We start from the raw sequence: 26076 nt of genomic DNA on the forward strand, positions 1-26076 counted from the left end.
TATGGGTTAAAAACTGACTAAAGGAAAGAAAGCAAAGAGTAGAAATAAGTGGACAGTTCTTTCAATGGAGGGGAGTAAGAAAGTAAGAGTCCTGCACGGATTGGTATTGGGTCCGGTGCTATTTAATTTCTTCATAAATGATCTGGAACTTGGGGGGGGCGGTGAGGAGTGTAGTGTCTCAAGTTTGCAGGTGACACGAAATTATTCAGGATAGTGAATACCCTGGCTAAATAGGAAGAGCTCCCTACAAATTGGGTGAGTGGGCAGCAATGTGGCAAGAGTTCAGTGTAGAGATAAATGTAATGTAGTTCACATTGTTGCATTGCCTTGGTGTTGAGGCGGATAGCTCAACGAAAATGTCAACACAGTGTGCTGCAGCAGTTAAAAAGGCATCCTCTTTGCTGGGTACTATTAGGAAGGAGATTGAAAACAGAACGGTCAGTATTATAGTGCCCCCTGGATAGATGTATGGTGCAGCCTCATTTGGGATATTGTGTGTAGTTCTGGCCACCCTATCTCAAAAAGGACATTGCAGAGCTGGGGGTGGGGTGGGGGGAAACAGTAGAGGGCAAACAAGACAATTAAAGGGGTTGCAGCACCTTTCCTATGAGGAAAGGCGGCTGAAGAGTCCGGGACTTTTCAGTTTAGAAAAGGGATGACTAAGGAAGTGCATGACAGAAGTTTATAGAAGTTTGCTCATGGTAGAGAAAGTGGGCAGCGGGAACTTCTTCTTCCTCTCTCAACATACTAGAACTCGGGAGCACCCAGTGAACTGGGTGGGCAGTAGATCTGGGCTGGACTAAAGGAAAGACTTCTTGACGCAACGAGTGATTAAAATGTGACATTCACTGCAAGAGGATGTAGTGACAGCCACAGGTATGGATGGCTTTAAAAGGGGATTAGACGGATTCGTGGTCTATCAGTGGCTACAAGCCACAGTAGCTAAAGCAGGGCCGGATCGAGGGGGGCAGAGGGGGTAGCCTGCCCCCGGCACTGCCAAAGAGGGGGCGCCGGGCGCAGCTGCCAGCTGCCCGGGAGCGTGTTACGGCTTGCCGCGCGGGAGGCTGAGCGCAGGGTTGGGATGCCCTCGCCAGCCCCACCAATGGGGCGGCTGGCTTGCCGTGCATGCAGGACACCTGCTGCCCCAGTGCACGCCCTCACCGCCGGTGCTGCCAGCTCTGCGGCGCACCATGCACTGGGGTGGCTGGCTTGCCGCACGGGCAGCACAGGGCAGCGGGGCACGTGAACCGCGCGGAGGGCCTCCTAGCCCTGCGCTCAGCCGGCTGCACGGCAAGCCGGCCACCCCAATGCACAGTGTGGAGTTGGTGGCAGTGGCGGCAGCGAGTGCTGGGGCAGCCGGCTTGCCGCACAGGCGGGCACGCCTCCCGCCCTGCGTGATGACGTCACAAAAGTAATGTCATCATGCAGCACTGTGCATGCACACAGAGACCCAGGCAAGGGTTGCACCGAGCACCTGCACCCCTAGATCCGGCTCTGAGCTAAAGGGAACCTCCACATTCAGAAGCAGTCAACCTCTGAATCCCAGTACCAGGAGACAACAGCAGGGAAAGGCCTGTTGTTGTCCTTCTCCCGAGTCGCTGGTTGGCCAGTGTCTGAGACAGGATGCTGGACTAGATGAACCTCTGGTCTGACCCAGCAGGGCTCTTCTTAGATTAGGCTTAGCAAGTGATGGCCCCAAGTCACCTAGTAAGCTTTCAGGGCAGAGTGGAGATTCGAATTCGGATCTCCAAGATCCTAGTCCAGCACTCTTACCATTACACAAGGAAGGCTCTCAAGCTTGTTCGTTGTCCTTCTGGGCACCTTCATAATGTAGACATTCTCCCTCGTGAGATGAACGGGTACTTTCTCATAAGCTGAGAATGACAATGCAGTTGTTCCAACGGCGAGGTGGTAACTAATGCCCTGATTCAAATCTCATTGCTGCCATGAATTTCGTGAGGTAGAATTAGAGAAACCGCTCATTACCTATCAGCAGCAGATCCCAGGCTGCTACATGGGGCTCAGTAATGGTGGCCTACCTCCCAGGGCTGTTGTAACAATTCCTGAAAAAATGAGTTTGAAATACTTGAATACTCAAACACTATGGTAATGCATTGTTAGCAACTAGGAAAAGCCCTATGAAGTGTCTTGGTCAGGGGAAAGGAATAATGGAAATCCCTAGTCTCCCCCCTCCACACACCAATTGTAATTTTTTCCTATCCATTTCCTGCTATCCCCCAACACTCCCGCTGTTCCCCAACCATTTGCCATCTGTTGCTGGTGAGAATCAAGCCTACTAGTTACCTGCATGGCCCCATGCTAGTTCCGTTTCTTATCCTGCTTTCCTCCAGACTTGAATGACTCAAAGCGCAGTTCAACAATGCATAACACATCAACCCCTCTGCTGTTACCAATATATCTCTCGTTACTCTCGTCAATCACACGTCAAAAGCTCACTTGAACTGTTCAGACTCGCACAGCTTCCTGAAGCTCTGAAGGGGAAGGGGGGCACTGTGATCTTTTAAAGGTACCATCAATGGAGACGTTAGAGTTTGGAAAGAGCCGCTATGGAAGTGTATTGTGGCCCAGGATCCTCATTGGCCTATGCCCTGAGGAGGCTTAAGTGGCAGTGGAAGCACGGGGAAGTTATCAAAGGAGACGGGGCTGCTTATAGAGTTGCCAACCTCTAGGGAAGGCCTGGAGATCTGCCAATCTCCAGACTAAAGAGATCAGTTCCCCTAGAGAAAACAGCTGCTTCGGAGGGTGGACTGTATTGCATTGGACCCTGCTGTGGTACCTCTCCTCCCCAAACTTTGCCCCCTCCAGGATCTGCCCCCCCAAATCTCCAGGAATTTCCCAACCCAGTGTTGGCAACCCTTGGCTGTTAAATTATGGGATGAGAGAGTGGGGCAATTGGTGTGCCTTCAGAGTAGAAACAGGACAGATCACTGACTCTGCTCTGTGTGCAAAGGCAAAAGGGAAATTCTTGTCGGGACAAAAAATGTTGAAATAATAGAAGATGGGAAGGAAAATGTAGCATGTGTCATTCTAATTAATGGTCCTATGGATCAGCCTGTCTCTGGGGACTTAGCAACATACCCTTCTCGTCATGTTTTCCTTTCTGTTGCAGAAGACGGGACCGTCAGACTTTGGGGTATTGCTGATAAAATGATGGATAAACAAGATTAGCTTGAGCTATGCAGCATACACTGATAGCCCAAAGGGGGATATGTTGGCATGAAAAATAGAGAATTTATCGTCTTGTTAGTGATTTTAGGTGAATGCAGACATCCTGGTCTAATCCTGGCTTGTTCCTGAACAATGCCCTCCCGAGCTACAGAGAGAAGGCAACGAAGCCAACAAATCAGGATTTGAGTAATGGTTTCTGAGTTGAATCCTGGGTTTACAAACTAAATGTAGTTAAAGTCAATAATGGCTTTGTATTGTCGAAGGCTTTCACGGCCGGAGAACGATGGTTGTTGTGGGTTTTCCGGGCTGTATTGCCGTGGTCTTGGCATTGTAGTTCCTGACGTTTCGCCAGCAGCTGTGGCTGGCATCTTCAGAGGTGTAGCACCGAAAGACAGAGATCTCTCAGTGTCACAGTGTGGAGAAGATGTTGGCAGGTAATTTATATCTACTCAGGAAGGTGGGTTTGGGCTGAGTCATCCTGTAAGAGTTTCCCAGGGTGTGGAATGCTAATGGAAGGAGGCTTCCACACTGTGACACTAAGAGATCTCTGTCTTTTGGTGCTACACCTCTGAAGATGCCAGCCACAGCTGCTGGCGAAACGTCAGGAACTACAATGCCAAGACCACGGCTATACAGCCCGGAAAACCCACAACAACCAATAATGGCTTTGTTTGTGGTCTGAGCTCAGCCGTCGAATGGAAGCACCTTCCTAGTCATTCATATACATTTTTCAAAAACGTTATCGTCTAAATATTGCTAATGTTTAACCAGCAGCTACATTCTCTGTGCAGGGTTTGGTAAAGGCGGCTTGAACCACTGCTGAATTCCTAGTTCAGCGCTATTCAGGATCATGCGATCAACTGCTTGCTGTGTGTGTGTTCCCATGTATTTACACTGAGCAAATGAGATGAGACACAGTGCTTTTATAAGTTAAAGAGCATCACAGACACCTCTTGTAACGTGTTGAATCATTAGGAGCTGTGGGTAATGCCTTCTGACTTCAGGCTGATCTCTGTGTGGCTTTCTATGTTGCCTTGATTGGGACGGGATCTCTCCATGAGTCCAAGGTTTAGGTCACTCACAGGAGTTTTCCAGAGGCTGTAAAAATTGTGTGTGTAGGTCAGACCCCCTGCTAATAACAGCAGTCGCCAAAGAGAGACTGCTCCGTACTGCCTCCCGCATGCTGTCTCCTCGGGAACATCTCTCTATTCTATTATTTAATAACGCCAGCCTAGCACTTTGGAAATAGCACTGCCGTACCATCACAAAGCAGTGTTATTATTTAATCTGCACACTTACCGCCTGTTTAAAGCGCAGGCCAAGGAAGCAAGGGGTCTCCAGTTTGGCTTTGCATTTATCCCCTCGGTTTCAGGAATGGGTGGCTTGGTTCTTCTTGAAGCCAAGTCCGTTTTTCCAGCTACTGCTTGAAGCAGCACGATGGAGGGTGGGGTGCAGCTGCACCACGGGGAACCAGGTTGCTCCTGACCATCGCTGATGCAGGAGGCGATGCTACTGCTGCCCAGGTGCCAGGTGAGCTGGCCAGTATGGGCAGCAGGAGCAGAGGCAGTGGGTATACCTTACTGGAGGAAATGGGACACCTTAAGTTGGCTCCGTCTGGGACTATTAAGGCCAGAACACACATGATGATGGAGCTCCATAAATGAGACTCCGGATGCGTACTTTGGTCCTAAAAAGCAACCAGTGGGGATACAAAGCTTCCCCCGTATGCCATTTTCCCAATGCTTTGAGCCCTTGCAAAGGAAAAAAAAGGACAGGTACTCTCATATTATGCTTGGTCCTCTCCCCCACCAAGGCTTTAAAGTAGCCAGTGGAAGGGCCTTGTTATTGAAGGAAATAGCATGGAGGGTTAAAATACCCTTCCCTGCACTGTGGGCCTCATCCAGATTGTCCTGTCACAGTTGCCTTTCAGGACCAAATTATGCGACGGGAATTTCAGTCTTATGGTTTCATCATTGTGTTGGGGAAAACTTTTCTTACCTCCGTTTGCCAGTTAGGAAGCCCCCCCTTCTCTCCTTGTCTGACTAATAAATTAAGGCTTCAGACTTGGTCATCTTAGAAGCAGAAAAGTTTTATTAGAAGTTCTCAAATAAGCCTGATGCACAAACTATTGCAGCAGCGTGCATGCCAAAAAACAAGCGGCACTTACATTTATACCGTCACACAGGCATGATACAAGTAGAGATGGGCACGATCCAAAAAAAATTAACAATCAAGCTGATCGTGGATCAGCGCCAGCGACGATCCCGATTTAATGACCCGCAACGAACATCTCCCATTCCCGATCCATGGATCGTGGATTGTGGATCATGGAGGCAAAAGCGGAGGGGCGCCCCGCTGTTCCCAGCGATACAGGAATGGTGGGTGATGCCGGCGGCATCTGTGTTTGTGTTTGGCCATCTGTGTTTGGCCGTCAGAGCTGCCTATCAGGGTTTGCAGGGATGAGATTGGAGTGCCCATGGCTACAGAACACCCCCTTCCCCCTCCCTTCCCTGGGTGTCTTCTCCCAGCTGGTGACTGCTTTGCTGCTCCGTGGTTGGAAGGAAGCTCTGCTGATCAAGGAAAGCTGGGCTTCCATTCGGGTTTCCAGGGTGACAGAAGGAGGGCAAACAGAGCTCAGGCATTCCCCTGGCTCCGTTGCCAGGGGAATAGATTGCTGGCACCTGAGTGTCTGGATCCCCGATCCAAGCCCGATCGCCCCGATCCAGGCCCCTCCCGATCGCTGGATCATTGGCCGTGGACGATAACAATCCACCGGGTCACGATCGCACGATTGCCATTATTGTGGGTTGTTTTCGATCGTAATGCGGATCGTGCCCATCTCTAGATGCAAGTAAACAACAATTGCTTACAGTATAGAGGATTGTTGTAAGAATATATAAACAATCCAGTGAATGTCTCTTGATGTTCAGGACATGACAGATCGACAGGTCGAGAGACTCCATAATTATCTCTACATTGCCGAGGAAGGACATACCCAAGGCTGAGAACAGGGCAGGAAGGAAACATATGTAGCCTTTATTTGTTCTCAGAGTGCAAATTGCCTGTACACAGCAAGGCCTTGATGTTATTATAATGAAAATAAAGGATGGAATGACGGGTGATAAGCGCAGAGAGAGGTTTCATTCACAAGGTCTTTACTAGTCAATTTAGACAATAACACAGAGAAAACAAGTAAAGAGTCCAGTAGCACCTTTAAGACTAACCATTGTAGTATATAGATGCAGAGAGCTGTGGTTCTCAAAAGCTTATGCTACAATAAAGTTGGTTAGTCTTAAAGGTGCTACTGGACTCTACTATTTTGCAACTACAGACTAACACGGCTAACTCTTCCGGATATAGAAAACAATAGAGCACCTCCAAAATTCCCTAACACATTGCGTGCCGTCTGACTCTAAGCTGTTGTCCCCACTCAGCACAAGTGTGAGAGACATCCAGACTTCCTGATGTAAGGGTCAGTTTAGGTTAGGATTGCCAACCTCCAGGTGGTGGCTGGAGATCTCCCAGAATTACAACCAATCTCCAGACTACAGAGATGGGTTCCCCTGGAGAAAATGACAGTCTCAGAGGAGGGACTATATGGCATCGCACCCCAGCTGCCCTCCCTTTCCCAAACTCTCTGCCATCCCTAGACTCTGCCTCTCTGTCTCATATCTCCCAACCCTGACTTAGCAATCCTAGTTTAGGTCCCCACATCCTTTAATCAAGTTTTCTTGATTTTTTTTTTAAAGTTTTCTCACTTGGTTTGTCAAAATGCACAACAGCCACGTACACTGTAGCATCTATAGTGGCTGTTTTCTTTCCAACACCCAGGGCTTTTTTTCAGCTGGAACACGGTGGAATGGAATTCCGGAACCTCTTGAAAATGGTCACATGGCTGGTGGCCCCGCCCCCTGATCTCCAGACAGAGGGGAGTTTAGAGTGCCCTCCACGCTGCAGTGCAGAGGGCAGTCTAAACTCCCCTCTGTCTGGAGATCAGGGGGCGGGGCCACCAGCCATGTGACCATTTTCTCTGAGGGCAACCCACTGAGTTCCACCACCTCTTTCCCCAGAAAAAAAGCCCTGCCAATACCTAATAAAAATTATAGCAATGCCATCAACCCAGGGCAGCCTTGCATGCACACACACAGCTTCTTTTAAACAAAAGGGTTTTTGACTTTGGACCTGCATACCTAGTGAAAATAGGTCCTTGCACTTGTGTGTAGCAGTCTGGGCACTCCTGGGCATTGCAATAATGCATGAGCCAGTGGATGAAGCTGCTTGATGAAACCTTCTTTATAAAGCCAGGGCTGGATGGTGTTTGGATGGGAGATCATACGGCAGCAACCTGTGTGTATGTTTCCTTGACTTCCAAGATGGAAGAAAGATGCAGATTTACTGCAGCAAATAATTGTGGTCTAAAGTTCAAGGGGAAAGGGCAATTGTCCCCTTTGCTCCCTGACTGGCTTGTCTCACTCTAAGGCTTATTCCGCACACGCTGGATAATGCACTTTCAATGCACTTTATCAATCGTTTGAGGTGGATTTTTTGTTCCGCACACAAAAAAATCTGTTCCAAATGATCTGTAAAGAGGATTGGAAGTGCATTATCCAACGTGTGTGGAATCAAGTCTCTGCCCTCTGTCTCAACTTTTCCTTTTTCCTGAGGAGGACTTCCCAGGTGTCTCTTCGACCTAATATCTGAAGGAGGCTCCTGTTCTGATCTAGGCTGCTGTGGGCATATTATTGTTCGGCCAAGGCTGATGTAGTGGTTAAGAGCGGCAGGACTCTAATCTGGAGAACCGGGTTTGATTCCACACTCCTCCACTTGAAGCCAGCTGAGTGACTCTGGGTCAGTCACAGGCAGCTTCCCAGAGCTCTCTCAGCCCCACCCACCTCACAGGGGGATTGTGTGAGGATAATAATAACACACTTTGTAAACCATTCTGAGTGGTTATTAAGATATCCTGAAGGGCAGTATATACATCAAATATTATTATTGTATTATTATTCCCATCCCAGCCAGGCCTGCATTCTCTTCCTGCTTCTGTAGTGGGGAGAAGGGCAGGCCGGCCAAGTCGTGTCACTGTTCGGCGCAACTGTTGCCATGCTCGTTGTGTGCAGAAATCTCCTCGAGCCCCGGCTCTCCTTCTCCACCCGCCCCCGTTCTCCAGGTTGACAGCGCACCCTGTGGAAACGGATCGCCTGTCAGGAAGAGCCGAGGATAATATCATTCACCTGAATCAATAGCGCACAGGCAATTTTTGCGTTACCTAATGATAATGTGATTGTGTCCAAACTACCACTTAATCCTGTGTCTCATCTTGTTCTCCTCAGAGCCGCCTGCACGGTAGAAGCCGTCCTTACCCCACTTTTACAGAGGCCTTAAAGAGCTGTAGCTACATTAGCCAAACATGAGCAAAAGAAATTTTTTTTCTGTGACAAAACTCATAATTACCTCATTCAGAATATGAATTCACTTACCTCATAATGTTAAATGTATAACAAGTCAAATGTCATTATCCTGAAAAGTTTGCAGATGAAGGTGCTGTGACTGAGCAGCAGCTTTGTGTGTTGAAGGCCTCAGGCTCAGTCCCTGGTATCTTTATTAAAAGGAACTTAGGGAACTGGGAAGTGCTTTTGCCTGCCTGAAACCCTGAAAGGACATGGACAGATTGGATAATATTGAACTAACTGGAACAATGGTCTTGGATAGCAAAAGATGGCCTCTGTATATTCTATACTAGCTTGATACTCGTGCTTCGCTACAGTATTTAAATTCTTTAAATCCAGTTAAAATACTTATGGGCATGTAACATTTTTTGGTTTGTGAACTAAGAGTGCATCTATGACACTTTCAATGACTCCCTACAGCAACTGCATACTGTTTAGAATGTGTGAGTGAGGACCAATCAGGCTGCATATGCAAATGATCTCTGCATTTCAACTGTCTGGGGGGGGGTGAAGTGTGGAGTGTTGTGAACCCCAATCAGCCCGCATATGCAAATGACCTTGAAAGACTGGCTCAAGCAGGGAAGAGTGGCTGAGCTGGCAGTGGGCGGGGGCGTTAGCAGGCAGCAGCCTGCCAGCCACACAAGAAAGCTGTATCCCTTTGGGAAAACACATTTTACCCTTTTCTACCCCCGTAGGGGGTGAATTTCTTAAAATCCCTTCTTAGGGGTGTTTACATCATGAAAGGAATGTTCTCCCCAAATTTCATGTTTCTAGGTCCAGGGGATTGGGCTAAGCGTTGATGAGTCAGTCAGGACACTTGTCTTTATATACGTATATAGATTGGTTCATTATTTAAAAAGAGATCCTACATGTGTGGAGAACATGCCATCAGTCATGGTGGACATTAATTGCAGCCAGACAGAGCTACGTCAGTGCCCCCAAAGCAGTGATTTGTAAGGGCTGAGGAACTGTGGGCAAGCCAAAGGTGATTCAGGGGGGAAAGGCTGTCTGGCCAAGCTTGAGGAGGCTTCTCTAATAGCCAGTGACTTATGCAAAAGGTATTTTTATTATTTTCTTGGTCCTTTCCCTTTAATCAATGAGCTTATTCATTTGCTTACTTGTTTCATTTATACCCTGCCTTTCTCCCCAATGGGGATTCAAAGTGGCATACACCTTTCTTCTTCACACAATGCATGATTGACTCGGGGAACTCACTGCCACAGGATATGGTGATAGCTGCAACCTTGGAAGGCTTTAAAAGCGGAGTGGACAAATTCATGGATGACAGGTCTTTCAGTGGCTACTAGTCATGATGGCTACTAATCATGATGGATATCTACTCCATCCAGTACCAGAGGCAGAATGCCTCTTTACATCAATTGTTGGGGAGCTTGGGTGGGAGAATGCTGTTGCAGTTATCTTGCTTGTGGGCTTCTTAGAGGCAGTTGGTGAGCCACTGTTTGAATAGAGGGTGTGACTGGCCCCAAATCATCCAGCAAGCTTCCATGGCAAAGTGGAGGCTCCAGTTTTGCTATCCCAAATTCTAGTCCAACAGTCTAACCACTATACCACACTGCCCCCAAATCACGTTGCTTCCAAAAGGGAAGGGCTGGTCCTGATGTTTTTTGTGGAGTTAAAATTACCCTCCTTGATTGGGAAAGTCCGGATCCAAGTTTCATCCACCACCATTTGTGGTAAGGTTGGTGGACACACACAAAAGTGTCTCCTCTGTCGTAGGGCTATGGTAGTGATTGCCTTAAAAGACATGCATGGATTCCTCCTTGGTTTGTTTTAGGAACGGAGGGAAACCTTTTCTAATTCAAAAGGTGTTTGGAGTGAACTAAGATTTGGAAGCCCGTTTGTGCTCTGTTACTGCTGGGTCTTACAGTTCCTTGGATCTACTCTCTTCGTCCCCAGCATGAGCTACTGGAGAGCACACAGATCTTTCCACACCTCCTAATTCTCCTCACTTGGCTTCCTTTAGGAGTTCTCCCTCCAACGACTGGACAGCCTTCTTGATGATCGAGTTAACATCTTAGGATTTTCGATTTTCAACCAGTCCCATGCTTTCTTCCAAGAGTTTGCACAGAGCCTCAACCAGTCATGGCAAGAGAATTGTGACCACGTGCCATTTACTGGGCCAGCGGTAAGTAGAAATATTCATCCAGCCCTTAACCCACGTGACAGTTAAAGGCCTGCACTGGAAGGGAAGAAGGGGTACGCTTTAAGGAAGGCAACTGTTGAAGCATCTGGAATCTGATATACTTTCCTGGCTAGAGCTTAGATGATTCGCTCACTGTGTTTCTGGCTGACGTATTTGACATGAGTGTGTGGATTGTTGTAAATGTTAATTGCATTGCATAGTGTAAAGTGTTGTTGTTTTTTTAATAACTTTGCCCAGAGATCTGCATGATTTATCCCGTAAGTCAGTGCCTGCTTCCTAAAGGAAGTTGCAAAAAGTCAGTACTTTGAAAAGAGAATCAAAGATGCAGTTAGCTAGGTAGTTTCTGTTCTTTCAGATACTTTTTAATCAGAACTCTGCGGCCAGCCAATATTGAAAGTTTCGATGGTTGTTGTGGGTTTTCCGGGCTGTGTAGCACCAAAAGACAGAGATCTCTCAGTGGTGCTACACCTCTGAAGATGCCAGCCACAGCTGCTGGCGAAACGTCAGGAACTACAATGCCAAGACCACGGCAATACAGCCCGGAAAACCCACAACAACCATCGTTCTCCGACCATGAAAGCCTTCGACAATACATTGAAAGTTTCCTTCCCCGGGACTATAATGCAAATGTTCTAAAAACATCAGAAGAGCCTTGCGGATCGGACCACTCGTCCATCTAGTCCAGCGTTCTGTTTGACACAGCAGCCAACCAGTTACTCTGGAAGACCAACAACAGGGTGTAGAGGCCTTCGTGGCCTCCTGGCACTGGTATTCTATTTGCCATGAGCTAAAAAGATCACAGGGAAGCCATGACAGGTGGATTCTTGAGGTGGAAAACATATGGTGAGTCTTTTGAATGAACAAATACGGCACGTGAAAAGAGAAATGTCCCAGTGATGTCTGCATCACCTAGACTAAAAAAGACTCCCGTTATCGCTTGTCTTTCAAATTAATGAAATTAGTTCAGTTGAGACTGTGGGAAGGAGACACTGTTCTGAGCAACTCGTTATTCTAAAGTTTGGAGAAGCAGAGCCTTTTCCTTGGTGGCCACCCAGCTATGAACTCAGTTCCCAAAGGAACTTAAGCAGACCAGCTCCTTGTTCGCTTTTTGGGCATTGGCTAAAATCTCTGTTTTGTAGGCCTTTGATGGAGCAGGCAAGAGAACTGCACGTTCAATGAATGAATGAATGAATGAATGAATGAATGAATGAATGAATGAATCCTGCCGTCAGATTTCTTTCCATTTGACTTGCCTGGAGCTTGTGTGGCTTGCCCATGCTTTATAGGGTGTCAAATTGGCTTCCATTAAAACGATCAGGTAGTAGATGACATGAAAGATGTCTACTGGAAATCCTGGAGAGCCAGTGCCAATCTAACCTCGAGGGACCAATGGTCAATTCAGTATACGGTGGCTTAATGTATTCATGTACTTATTTTAAGAGTATTTATGTTCCAGTCTCTAAAATGGCTTGTGAATGACGATAGAGCCGGGTCCGCCAACACCTTTCCTGGTGCCTACCAAGTGCTTTTAGAGGTGGATGGGAACAAGCGGGCTGTTGCCTAGCATGGCTTCTAATTAACCACTGGAGATCTGGTTGGGTGGGTGGATTAATGTAACAATGTTTCGGTAGCTGCTGCCACCACATTGTTGGTTTTATTCTCTCTTGCTCCTCTTTACTCCTCCTATCTCCTACACTCAGGCTTCAGCTGTGAGTGTGGCACCACCTCCTGTAGCAGCCATTTTGGGGTTGGCTCCACCTCCTGTAGCAGCCATTTTGGGGTTGCACCCACCACCCTATGTCAGAATTCTGGAGGTGCCCACGGGCTTAAAAAGGTTGGGGACCCCTGCCCTAGAGTGAGGCCTTCTCCTTCCTAAGCATCTCTATGTACCTTGAAAGGAGGAGTGTTTCCTCCCTAGAACGCAGTATTCTGGGATGTTGTAACCACCCAACTTGACTGAAGGTGATCTCCCTTCTGTGGGAATGTATATGAAACACATGCGTTTGCTCCCGAGCAGAACTCTGTTAATGTGTAAGTAGACAAACTCTACGAGCCCTGCTCTGTCCCTCCTATTCACGTGGAAGGTCAGAGTGACCAGAAGCCGACAAATTAGGGTCGCTGTCCTTAAAATACTGAGGATGCTCTACATCTTCTCAGGCCGCAGCTTGTGCCAAGCTGCTGCTGCTTACTCATGCTGTGCACTCAGTTGAACTTCCACCCGCCCTCCATCACTGTCCACCCGCTCCTTCCGTCCAGGGTGATGCTGCAAGTTTGCTGCCCGGTCTTGCTATGTATATATAATGCAACCTCTCCATAGCTAAAAGCCTCGGTTGACAGCTGTATTATAAATATGGCTTGCTAATGAGGCCAGGAAGCAGAAATGACAGAAATGAAACCTGATCTCTCCCTTCTAGCTTTTCTGTCATCTTATTCTCCTCTTCTGAGAATCTTGCCTATGCCAAGATCTTATTGACATTAACGCACAGTCTTTTACAAGCATCTTTATTGGAGAGATTCCGAAGGATAACTAGTCTAATTCTTACATGGCTGTACATGTACGTAACGGTATCCTGATGCCTTTTTCGAAAGAGCTAAGCAACTTTGGAAGGAAAGAATTTAGATCTTTTTCACTTAACCTTGTTCACCAGTTGGACCACTGCTGCCCCTCCACCACCCACCCCATAGAATGTCTGGTTGGGGTGTAAATATGAGCCACCATCTAGAGTTGTTTTATGTTCTGAATTGTATGTCTATTTATGGTTTTAAAACGATTCCACTGTAAATTTTAATATGATTTTATCCGCTCTGAGCCCGTTCGCGGGGAGAGTGGATTATAAATTGAATCAATCAATCAAGTTGAGGTGGGGGTAGTGCAAAAATCCTGTACTGCAAAATCTTACTGTTCCTTTGACCCTGTTATCTCCCCCTCTTCTTTCTGTACCCCGCTTTATTCTGAAAAATAAAATAAAAAAAAGTTGAGGTGGGAGTACTTAAAAATTTTCTTGCTGGATTTCCCCCCTCTCATAATCACCCCCCCCAGCTGCCCCCCCCATAGCATTCCAGATTAGACCTTCAGACACACACCAGGAATACCACATGGGGAGAGAACATCTGGGAGGGGTGATTTTGAGAGGGAAAATGGCTCATGGGGAAAAAATGGAGCTCCTTTCCCCACTTCTCCTTTGCTTTAAATACATTCCTCTAGCACTGTCTTGGCTCTTCAGGAAATAGCATCAAGGCATTTTTATATGGCCTAACTTACACCACACAGTTAGCACCCGATTGCATGGTTGCACCTGTCAATCACATTGACGTAGCATTAACTGCTTTGGCTTGTCCCAGAAGAATTCACATTGTTGTATGACCGTGCTGATAATTGTCAATGAAGAGAACCCTAGCAACTTCACCCATGGGCACAGAACTGGGTTAAACCATGAATACACGCTTCCATGTTCCCAGGATTTGAAGATCATGGAATAAGTGGTGCAACATTAAAAAAAAAAACCTTCAAAATTAGCTCTATGTGTGCCAAAAACTTTTTTTTAGCATTTCATTACACAAAGGGCTAGTTCAGATGTTGCAACACATGTGTGTGCTTGTTCTAGGATTTCCAGATCTTAAGATTGTGTAACTGAACAATCACTGGACGTGAAAATAAATTCCCTGTGTTCCTGATCGCCAAGGAATCTGGGAGAAGCATTCTGTCTTTTCCCCTTGGATTTTTCTCCACAAAGTTCCATGAAATTAAAAGAAGATTATCAGAGTGAAACCCCAAGAGTAGAGTGAGTAAATCCCACTTGGGAAAAGGGTGGGGGGATCTAGTTATCCTTAGCTGAAATTTCAAGTGTCGATATGGAATAGGAAGATGGTGGGGGGTCGCCTATCATTGCAAGTTTCCTTGGCATTGGCACAGTAGGTGTTACAATACCACTCAGTGATCTATTTTTCACAGCGGCCTGTGAAGCAGACTTCACGTCTCTCAAAGCCTCCAGGTGATTGTAGCAGCAGCTGTCAGAACTGATAGCTACTAGTACCTGCGGGAAGCCTTCTTCCAATCTTCTCGATGCTGCTTTTCACTTGCTAAGGGCCAAAATAGACATGATTCTTGGAGTTCCATGTATAGAACTCTGGAGCTTCCCCCCTTCCCCCATCTTCAAACAACAAGCACCCAGAACATTAATTGAGATTTGACTGCAATGCAGGGGAAGGATTTTAACTATTTTTGCACTACTACCCATTTTCCCAGCCCGAAATACACCCATGGGGTTGCCATTTGCCTTTTGGGGATAAAAATACAGACATAGAATTTCCAGGATTGCACCTAATTACACCCCAACTTACCCTCTGACTTCAACTAACAGCAGGAACAAGAAAGAGGCAATGAAGAAAATTCAGAGAGGCTTCTTGCTCCAAGAAGCAAAGTGCTGCCAGAGGTGAATGACCAGCAGCAGATGGCAGCACTGAGGTGGCTGGAAGTGGCACACACTTGCTCTCTCTCTACGAGTGCCTGTAGCTATCAATTTTGATAACAGCTTTTACAAGCACCTTGAGCCCTCTGGACCTGTGGTGGCCTTTCACAGGCAATTGTGTGAACTGGACCAGTATGCCCTTTGCAACACCCAAGGACTTTTTTCTTTTCTTTTTAGGAAACATTCACTACCCACGACAGAAGGGCTGTCCATGATAGTCACACGGGATTTGTTCCCTATTTTTGTCATGTCAGACTCTTGGGGCCAGTGAAGTTCAACGAGGCATATTGCGAGGAAGGGCCTCTATGTCTAGAGATCTGTGGATTTGCCTATATGCCTCAGGGGAACTGAACCACCTTGGAGAGCTCTGAGCATTGAAGCCTAACAGCTGGGTCTGCCAGAAGAGCTACCTAAGCTGCGGAAATCCCAGGGCCTTCTTGCTATGAGTCGGTAGAGGATGTTTGTGAAAGGGGGAGGGGAGCTATTTGCTCACAACCCCATTCTCATTAATCACATTGCAAAGAAAGGAAATCAGAGAAAATCATTAAAATTACAGATGGCTAGATTAGGTAATTAGAATGTAGGCTAAAGCAGATGTTCGTAATTAACTGTTTATTTCATTGACATAAACCCTGATTGTGCCATGAGATTGAGATAATTTTAATTCACTGTGTTAGGTTTATGGGCAAAGATTCACGGGACGTCGTTCGAGGGATGATAAAAAATTGTTGCTGTTTTTTAAAAAGTTGCCCTTGAGAGTTGTCCAGATTTTTTTTTCTGGACTTACACTATAGTCCAAAGGGCATTTTTGCTTGGGTATAAGTTTTGTATTTCACCTTACTTCACATTTATCATTTGCTGATCCAGTAACAAGTCCACAGTTGTTGGCAAGCGCCTGTCACATAGATGGGTCTCTCTACTAAAGCAAGGGCAAGGTGAATCAGCCATGCACGTCGATCTTGTGGGTTCTCTGCCCTTTGTGAGCAGCAGCTGAACCTGTGAACTGATGCACACACAATCTGAGACTTCAGTCAACGAGTAAGGACCATGCATACGTGACCTCCCAGTTGTAGGCAGGATGCATTGATTCTGATATTACTTAGACCTCTAGGGTCTCCAAGATCTCAAGGATAGAGGCATAGAGGGACCCAGTCCTTGCAATTGCGGTAACCTATCTGGATGTTCCATTCTGCTCCTGAATGTGTCTGTCTCTCCCCCCCCCACCTTAAAACTTGAGCACTCTCAACTGATTACTGTTGGTGATAGCTGGCTTAGCCCATAGGGGTAGGTGTGTGGTATTTTCAAAGGTTCAGTTTTTATCACTGATGCAATTTAACGTTTGTGTGAAGCTGCTGAGAGACACCATCTGGAGATTTGGAGACAGCTGTCATCGATATACTGATGACTCTTAGCTCGACATGTCATCAGTTCAGCATCCAGGAGCAGAAATTTTGGTTCTGAATCAGTGCCTGGAGAAAGGTAGTCAAGCAGATAAGGTTACACAAACTGAATTAAATTCAATCTGGAGAAACAGAGGGTAGCACTGGTAGGCAGTCCAGTGCTGTGGAGGGCCGTGAGAGACGGGGTGGTAGTTTCCTAGCCAGATTTGGTTAGGTGCCTATCCAGGGCTACACTTGGCTTCTGGATGGGCAAGCATCAATGCTTGGCAGAACCTCCTTGTCAGCTTTTCTTTGAAAAGTGCTTAGGGGTTTCACGCTGGTCCATGGTTTTTTTACCTTCTGTGATTGACCGCTATAATGCATTTTTCTGGGTCTGCCCATGAAGACAACTTGGAAGCTGCTGCTTCCATCTTGCAGTGTTGGAGGAAGAGTCATCTCCAATATGTTCCTTAGCAAATGCACCATCTGCCAAATAACTTCCAGGTCCAATTCAAAGTCCTGGTCCTGACCTTTAAAACTCATCCTAGCCCGTGGCATGCATGCCTGAGAGCCAAGCTACAAGTGATGCCTTACACAGGTTGGACACTTGTCAGCTTCCCTCAAGTTTTGATGGGAAATGTAGTCGTCCTGGTTTTACAGCTTGGCTCTCCATTACAGCTGCAAGACCAGGATGCCTACATTTCCCATCAAAACTTGAGAGAAGCTGACAAGTGTCCAACCTGTGTCAGGCGTCACTTGTAGCTTGGCTCTGAGAGACGACCTTTCTGCAGAAGAGCCCAGCCTCCGTTTACATTCTGCAAGGCAAGCCCTGATCTTTCAATCGTACTGAGAAGGAATGGGGCCTTTCGTTTCACTGCTTCTGGGCTGTTAAACAGTTGAAGCTGATTTCTAGGCAAGGAAAAGCTTTGGGGCTCAGTTTCTTCAGCTTAGATTTCAAATAAAGATACTGGACAAGGTGGGGGGGGGGGCGGGGGAGAAAAGAAACAAATTAATTATGTAGCTAAAAACTAAGAATATTCAAGAACAACTATTATTAAATATGATGAGAGATGGAAAGATATTTAAATAGAAGTAAAAAAATTAGGAATATATATGGGCAAGTTCTATATAGATATATGATTTAATTAATGACAAATTGATTTAATTGATAAGTTTATTCATTATGTTGTGTTTAGGTTAATATATGATCCAGGTGATTATTGATATGATTGATATATTGATATGATTAATATATGGCCCAGGCGATTATTGATAATTGAAGAAGCGGATGACTGTAAAGATATGACTTGGATGTAGGTATGTTTTTCATGTATATGTTTGAGTTTATTATCTCAAATAAATGAAAAACTTAGAAAAGAAAAAAGAAAAGAAAGCCAGACCACCAGGGCAAGCCATAATTTCAATCCAGAGAGATAGATCAAGATGGGTGGCCATGTTAGTCTGTCTGCAGTAGAAAAAAGCAAGACTCCAGTAGTGCCTATAAGACTAACAAAATTTGTGGTAGGGTATAAGCTTTCATGAGCCACAGCTCACTTCTTCAGTTGATGTGGCTCACGAAAGCTCATAACCCTACCACTAATTTTGTTAGTCTTATAGGTGCTACTGGACCCTTGCTTTTTTCAATCCACAGTACAACTTACCACTTTCTGAAAGTATCTTTTGAGTTCATTTGCCAATGTCTTGTGCAGGGCTTTTTTTCAGCAGGAACGCGGTGGAACGGAGTTCCGGAACCTCTTGAAAATGGTCACATGGCTGGTGGCCCCGCCCCCTGCTCTCCAGACAGAGGGGAGTTTAGATTGCCCTCCGCACCGCCAAGCAGCACAGAGGGCAATCTAAACTCCCCTCTCTCTGGAGATCAGGGGGCGGGGCCACCAGCCATGTGACCATTTTCTCCGAGGGCAACCCACTGAGTTCCACCTCCTCTTTCCCCTGAAAAAAAGCCCTGGTCTTGAGCCGGAATAAGAGAAGAGGAAACTCCAAGCTAGAGACCCCCTGCCCCCAAACCTCAGAATGGATCTCCTTCTCAGCAATCACAGAATAGTTTACAACCGTTGTGGAACAAAAATGAAAGTCAACAGCAGTGAAACAACATATGCTAATGAGCAAATTAGGTAATATTTGCAGAAGGGCTATTAATAACAAGAAAAAGATTAGAATTTTAAAGGGGGGTGGAGATTTGATTTAAAGTTTGGGTGAGGAAAGGGGGGGAGCATATTTCACAAGCCCTGTGGATCTCTTCAGCAGCCTTTGCGTGAGAACTTGACTGCATTTGGCTCCCTCCATATGAGCTGTATCCCAAATTGCTTTTATTGCGTTAAATAAGGCTAACAGATAAACAGTGGCAGAGGGAGATGGCAATTAAGAACCCTAGAAGAAGTAGGAAATATTGTTTTCGGCTGAGACTTGAAATGAGCTGCAAAGCTGATGAGCCAGAAAAAATTAGGGGAGGCTCTTCCAGATGGCGGGCCTCGGTGAGAGAAAGGCACCGAACATTCCCCAGGTTGTGACTGGGCAGGAAGGTTGAGGGCAGTGGAGAACTGAAACCAGGAGAAAGATTTGGACAATCAGAAGTGGGAGACAGACTAGACCAGGTATATTCAGGAAGGCTGTGTCAGGATCCCACCAACAGCCACTGGTTAAGACTGTCAGACTAGAATTGATGCAAGTTTCAGCTTCAAATCCCCACCAGGGGTGAGGTCTCTTGCTATATTGAGGAACATCTCACTTGCCAGGTTTCTCACTGCGGTGGAGGACATCTGGCCAATAACCCCTTCTTCCCACTTTCAGTTCTTCAGATAATGAGGGGGAAATTACTGGCACTGCACATGGCACCATGGCACTTCTGAGGAAAACCTGGAATCGATGTCACTTGGCTCTTGGAATCAACTTTACCATAGAGTTACTGACAATTCCTAGAGTGGTGTGACGTTAGTTCCGGTTTCCTCAGGAAGTGACATCATTCTGTGTGTAATGCCTGCACCCGCTTTTGTGTCTGCCTCCCCATCTACCTGAGCTCCTTGGAGGTCAAGGCAAGATAGATATTAAAAAAATAGAAGGATAGATCTAGAATAAAGTCCAACAAATGGGACTGAATTCAAGAAAGGAGAAAGAAAGTGTCAAAATGTAGTGCTTCAAAAATGCACAAGAATCTGTTATTTACTGAGCCTTAATATATTTGCTACCCTGGCCTGGATAGCCCAGGCCAGCCCAATCTTGTTAGATCCCGGAAGCTAAGCAGGGTTGGCCTTGGTTAGTAATTGGATGGGAGACCTCCAAGGAAGACCAGGGTTGCAGAGGCAGGCAATGTCAAACCACCTCTGTTAGTCTTTAGCCTTGAAAACCCAATCAGCGGGGTCACCATAAGTCAGCTGTGGCTTGACAGCACATTCCACCCCATCAATATATCAACTAATTTTTGAGCATTTTTGAAGTTTCCCGTTCTTGTCTCTTTATTTGGTTCTGTCCCTTCTTCCTTTGCCTTTGGGGGTTTCTTCTTTATTGCAGGGGACAAGCAAGCAGTATTTGGGTCCAGAAATGCATGACATGCAGAGGCAACATTTGGGAGGCATTCGGGCTGAAGGGAACAGAGGCATTCTTAGGTAGCATCTCAGAACGCGTTCCTTATGGGAATGGGCTCTGTTACCATGAACACCTAGAGAGCTGTCATTCTGCGAAGTCTAACCTTTAATTACAGAGGTGGCAGGGAGCCCATTCCTGCCCCGCCCAGTGTGTGTGTGTGTCTCTGTGTGTGTGCATCTGCAGCCCCTTATGTCTCCTTACTTTCCCTGAAGTCAAGCCAAAAGGCATGGAATTGGCTTGTATGTGGCTGTTCACACCTCTCTAAAACCTGGTATTAACATCTTTATTTTTGAGCCATAGATCTTTAGCCCTCTGTACAATATTCCCACCTGTGCCAAAGCAAAAAGAATAAAAATGTAACTTCCCCCTGTGCTTTCAAACCAGCAATTCCTCGGTCCTGTGCTGGACTTAAAAAAAAAAATTAAAAGAGGAAAGAGGGAAGCAGAGAAAAATGGAAAGGAGAGAAGGGGAGTGCCCGACTAGACAAGAGTAGCCAATCATAGTGCAGGGGGCTGGCGGGGGGCGGAAGAGGGGGGGACATCAAAAACAGAATAAAGAGTATGCACAGGAAATCAGCCTACCTCAAAGCGGATTTTTTAAAGAAGTCGGAGTATAAGTGCTCCCAAGAAAGCTGAGGGAAAGCCACACAGTGGCTGGAGTGACTACTCATGGCGGCAAATCTGGTGCAAGCAGTTATGAAAAAGATGCTGCAGTATGGGAATTGAACCGGTGAAATTGACCCAGGCACTCGGCTTGTGTGGGGTGGGCAACTGTTTTAATGCCCTCCTCTCTAGTTCTGCTGTTCTGAGTGATTAAAGCGGTAAACGATTCTCCAGGATCCCCATGTCAAAGATAAAATAAACGAATGGCTGATCTGGGTTGATAAAGGTGTTGTTGTTGTTGTTGTTGTTGTTGTTGTTGTTGTTGTTGTTATGGGGTATTTAAACCAGTTCTTAAAATACTTTCCTGCTTTGCAATTTTATCTTCTGTATCCAAGAGCAGGCTTTGAAATTTGCTCCCTATGTCTAGACTGCCAGAAATACCGCTTCCAAATTTTTGCAAGGGAAGGAGAAAGTATGGCAGGAGATGGGCTTAGGCTTACATTCTAAACAGTGGCAGTTTTGTTGCTGTTGATGATTTCTCCTCTTAAAATCTGATGTTTGCGACCTTTATACCACTTCTTAGAACACCATCCTTTATCATTTTGTCTAATAAATTAAACAAAAAAGAGACGTTTGTAAACGTAAAAGCCGCTCCAGGAATTCTAACAAACGTTGGGAGGTTGCAGTCAAATCTCCCAATCAATAGTGTCATATGCTTCATTAAGATCTACAAGCATCATTTGAGGTAGCTAATAAGAGATCGTTAACTGCACAGGGGAGAAAGAAGGAAATGAAAAACAGACTAGAGACAATTAACAAGAATGAGCCAGTCTTCCAACGTGTTAACAGATTTAGGTTCCACGGGATAAATTAGCTTTATCCACTAAACTTGATCTTGCCCTCTGTAATCAGCACCAAATCTGGACTCCTCTGTCAGAATTTTCATTCTGCAAGATTCTTGTTCTTGGGCCAGTGTAGGAAAATCCTGGCACACCTGTGGACGGAAACAGAGGACCACTGATTCGGAGCAGTCCCATTTTTGTTTCCTGGACATCTTTCATCCTTTACTTTTCCTTTCCTACTGAAAGGAAGGAAATCTGTTGATGCAAGTTGTCAAATGCATGTAAATGTGTAAAGCGCACATAATCATGGGCATCTCGATGGATTTTCCTGGAGGCAGAATTAGTATTATTCGAGACAGTATGAGAATAATGTAGAAAGAAAATTGCAAGGTGCTGACTCGCCATCGCCTAGAGAGCCAGCACGAAACTCTATGGGCTGTGGGGCGGGGGAGAATCTGAAACAGTGCTCAGCGCTTGGGGGGGGGGGGGTGCAGTTAAGGGGCCAGTCTTCCGGTCAGTCATTGATGAGCCTTCTTTTTAAAGGGTATAGAGTCCACTAGCACCTGTAAGACTAACTAACTTTATTGCAGCATAAGCTTTCGAGAACGGGAGCCCGCATACACACACACACACACACACACACACACACGACGTATTTCATACACTACATGGTTGACTTTGCAAACTGTCACAGGCAGAGTGCAACTGAACATGCACAAAGTATTTTTCCCTCTCCTCTAAAAATGCACTTCTAAGGACACGGGTGACCCCTTCAGTTGACTAGTGGGAATCCAACCACTATACAATGTTTTATTTATTTATTTAGATACTTCTAACCCCACTTTTCTCCCCAGTGGGCACCCAAACTGACCTATATCACAATTCTCCCCTTATCCATTTTATCCTCTCAATAACCCTGTGAAGTAGTGGAAAAGAGCAAGAGTCCAGTAGCACCTACAAGACTAACAAAATTTGTGGTCGGGTCTGAGCTTTCGTGAGCCACAGCTCTCTTCTTCAGGGAGAGCAAGAGTCCAGTAGCACCTACAAGACTAACAAAATTTGTGGTCGGGGCTGAGCTTTCGTGAGCCACATCTCTCTTCTTCAGGGAGAGCAAGAGTCCAGTAGCACCTACAAGACTAACAAAACTTGTGGTAGGGTCTGAGATTTTGTGAGTCACAGCTCCCTCCTTCAGAAGAGAGCTGAAGTGAGCTGTGACTCACAAAAGCTCATACCCTACCACAAACTTTGTTAGTCTTATAGGTGCTACTGGACTCTTGCTCTTTTCCACTGCTACAGGCAGACTAACACGGCTTACCACCTTGATCTAACCCCTGTGAAGTAGCCTACGTTACTGGTCCAAGGTCATCCAGCAAGCATCCATGGCAAAGTGAGGATTACAACTGTCTAACCATTGCGTCATGCAGGGAAGGGATTTGGCATCAAGGTCTGCGTCTTCCTGATAGGCCGTCCTTGCCAATTACTCTGGTTAGTGTTTTCATTTGAGTAAACAGCTAGAGGAAGAATACTGTCACAATCAGCAGGTGTTCTCAAATTTTAATAGTGTTCACAAGGCTGGGGACTGGGAGACAAAGCAACGCAACGGGCTGCCTAGAGAAGTGATGCTCAGCCCCCACAATGATAATAGAGGGGAGAGAGTCTGAAGAGAGAGGTTAGTTAGAAGAAGCGGAGCTTTGATAATAAGGAACTGACAGTGGTGGGAAAGCAGGAAGTGATGGTAATGAAAGGTGAAATCTTAGTCATAGCTGTGAGGAGGAGAGAGAAAACGACCCGTTAATAACTAGATTTTAAAAAAAAAAACCTTGAAGGTATTGTGGATGGGAAGGCTTAAACAGCAGCACATGTGGCCAGATGAAGAAGCAGAATTGATTAGAAGCAAATGAGTCCGAGTTAAGCTGTCGATGCAGATTGTGCTCTGTCCTGCAGAAATAATATTGTCGGACGAAAGTCCTGAGCAGAGAAAGGTAACAGGAGAGTTTAATGTAACAAGGATCAAAATGGCCAGCCCAGCGTGCGATCAAGGGAAGAGGAGAGAGACAGAGTATGGCTTTACGAATGGCAAGGAAAGTCAGCAAATGGCACAAAGCTCAACGCAGCGACTCTTTCCCAAGTACGAGGTGGGGCTGAGCTCAGACTGTGATTCCAGGCCTTCATTCTTGTGGTGTTTTTTTAAAAGCATGCTTCTAGCCCCTGCTGTTTCAAAGACACCTTGGCAACTATCAAAAGTGAGAGTTGTTACATTTAGATCAGTCTGGTTTTATCAGAGGCAGGGGTTTCCACTAGGAGTACATAAGAACATAAGAGAACATAAGAGAAGCCATGTTGGATCAGGCCAGTGGCCCATCCAGTCGAACACTCCGTGTCACACAGTGGCCATAAAACCCAGGTGTCCTCAGGAGGTCTGCCAGTGGGGAAGGGACACTAGAAGCCCTCCCACTGATTCCCCCCCCCCCAAACACCAAGAATACAGAGCATCACTGCCCTAGACAGAGAGTCTATACTTTGTGGCTAATAGCCACTGATGGACCTCTGCTCCATATGTTTATCCAATCCCTCTTGAAGCTGTCTATGCTTGAAACTGCCACCACCTCCTGTGGCAGTGAATTCCATGAGTTAATCACTCTTTGGGTGAAGAAGTACTTCCTTTTATCCATTCTAACCCGACTGCTCAGCAATTTCATTGAGTGCCCACGAGTTCTTGCATTGTGAGAAAGGGAGAAAAATACTTATTTCTCTACCTTCTCTATCCCATGCATAATCTTGTAAACCTCTATCATGTCACCTCTCAGTCAGTAACTAACATAATAAGGGTAACAAGAAGGGTAACTAACATAATAAACAATGCTGTAATTAACAGGACGTCTGCGTCCACGCCACATAGGTAAACTCTTTAAGCTTTCTGGATACCATTACTTGCTTAGAATTGCAGGGCACTGCAAGTATGTGTTACTTGACATCACGTTGCCTCCAACCTATGGTGATATATGGATGAGAGATCTCCAAAATGTCCTATCATTAACAGGCTTGCTCAGATCCTGCAAATTGGAGGGTGTGGCTTCTTTTATTGAGTCAAGCCCTCTCATTTTACGTCCTCCTCTTTTCCTACTGCCTTCCACTTTTCCTAGCATTATTGACTTTTCCAGAGAATCTTGTCTTCTCATGATGTGACCAAAGTACGATAGCCTCAGTTTTGTCATTTTAGCTTCTAGGGAGAATTCAGGCTTGTTTTGCTCTAGTACCCACTGATTTGTCTTTTTGGCCATCGTCCATGGTACCCACAAAACTCTTCTCCAGCACCACATTTCAAATGAATCAATATTCTTCCCGTCCGCTTTCTTCACTGTCCAACTTTCACACCCATACATAGTAATAGGGAATACCATAGTTTACTGCAGGTAAGCAAGGATAAATCTGAATTACTGATTTGGAACCAAGGCATCTTAATGACCAGTTGCTCCCATATAACCTGCTCCCATATAACCTGTCCATCAGTTAACCTGCCCATCAGTTAAAATCTGCATTAGAGGCCATTTGGTGTGTGCCGTGCTTTCAGATCTTAGAGAGGTACTTACCGGAGACAGGGCCTTTTCTGCGGTGGTGCCCCAGCTGTGGAATTGCCTTCTAATCAAATGTACAAAGCCTCTCAGCTAAAAAGTCAGTCAACTTCACCCATGCATTTAGGAACACGTCACCTGAAAGTATCAGCTTTTTAATATTAATTTTTTTGAAAAAAAATTATAGTGGATTTTATTGGTTAAATTTGATGTTATTAAATGTGATATCTCTGGAATGGGAACTATCTTGTGGGGTTCCGCAGGGTGCAATCTTATCTCCCGTGTTATTCAACCTCTACGTAAAGCCTTTAGAAGAATTCATTTGCAGCTATGGAGTTGGATGTCATCAATATGCAGATGACACCCAACTCTATATCTCACTTTCCAGGTCTCCACAGAATGGAGTAGAAATCTTAGATCACTGCCTGACAGCCATGGTGAAATGGCTGAAAAACAACAAATTGAAGTTGAACCCAGACAAGACTGAAGTGATGCTTGTTGGGAAGGCAGAGATCTTGAAGGACACTGTACTCCCCACTTTTGATGGAGTTCATCTGACCCTTGCAGACTCGGTTAAGAGCCTAGGGGTTATACTGGATCCAGCGTTATTACTAGAAAAACAAGTTAAGGCAGCTGCAAAAAATGTTTTCTACAACCTCACTCTAGCCTGGAAGATGGCTTCTTATCTTGACATGGCTGACCTGGCTACTTGGATCCATGCTATGATAACATCAGGGCCTGACTATTGTAATGCTCTATACATAGGTCTCCCATCGGAGTTAACTAGGAGGCCCCAATTAGTGCAAAAT

General features: G+C 45.8%; 1 protein-coding gene across 1 annotated transcript in view; it reads left to right on the forward strand.

The window, feature by feature from the left end:
• GRIK4 (glutamate ionotropic receptor kainate type subunit 4) overlaps nucleotides 1-26076 on the forward strand; it is a 363935-nt gene that overhangs the window by 241838 nt on the left and 96021 nt on the right. The window contains exon 7 of the mRNA XM_054997839.1: nucleotides 10624-10785. Coding sequence (XP_054853814.1) covers nucleotides 10624-10785 — 162 coding nt within the window. The remainder of the gene's footprint in view (nucleotides 1-10623; nucleotides 10786-26076) is intronic.

This window comes from Eublepharis macularius, chromosome 14 (assembly GCF_028583425.1).
Source record: "Eublepharis macularius isolate TG4126 chromosome 14, MPM_Emac_v1.0, whole genome shotgun sequence".
In the NCBI taxonomy this organism is placed as follows: Eukaryota; Metazoa; Chordata; class Lepidosauria; order Squamata; family Eublepharidae; genus Eublepharis; species Eublepharis macularius.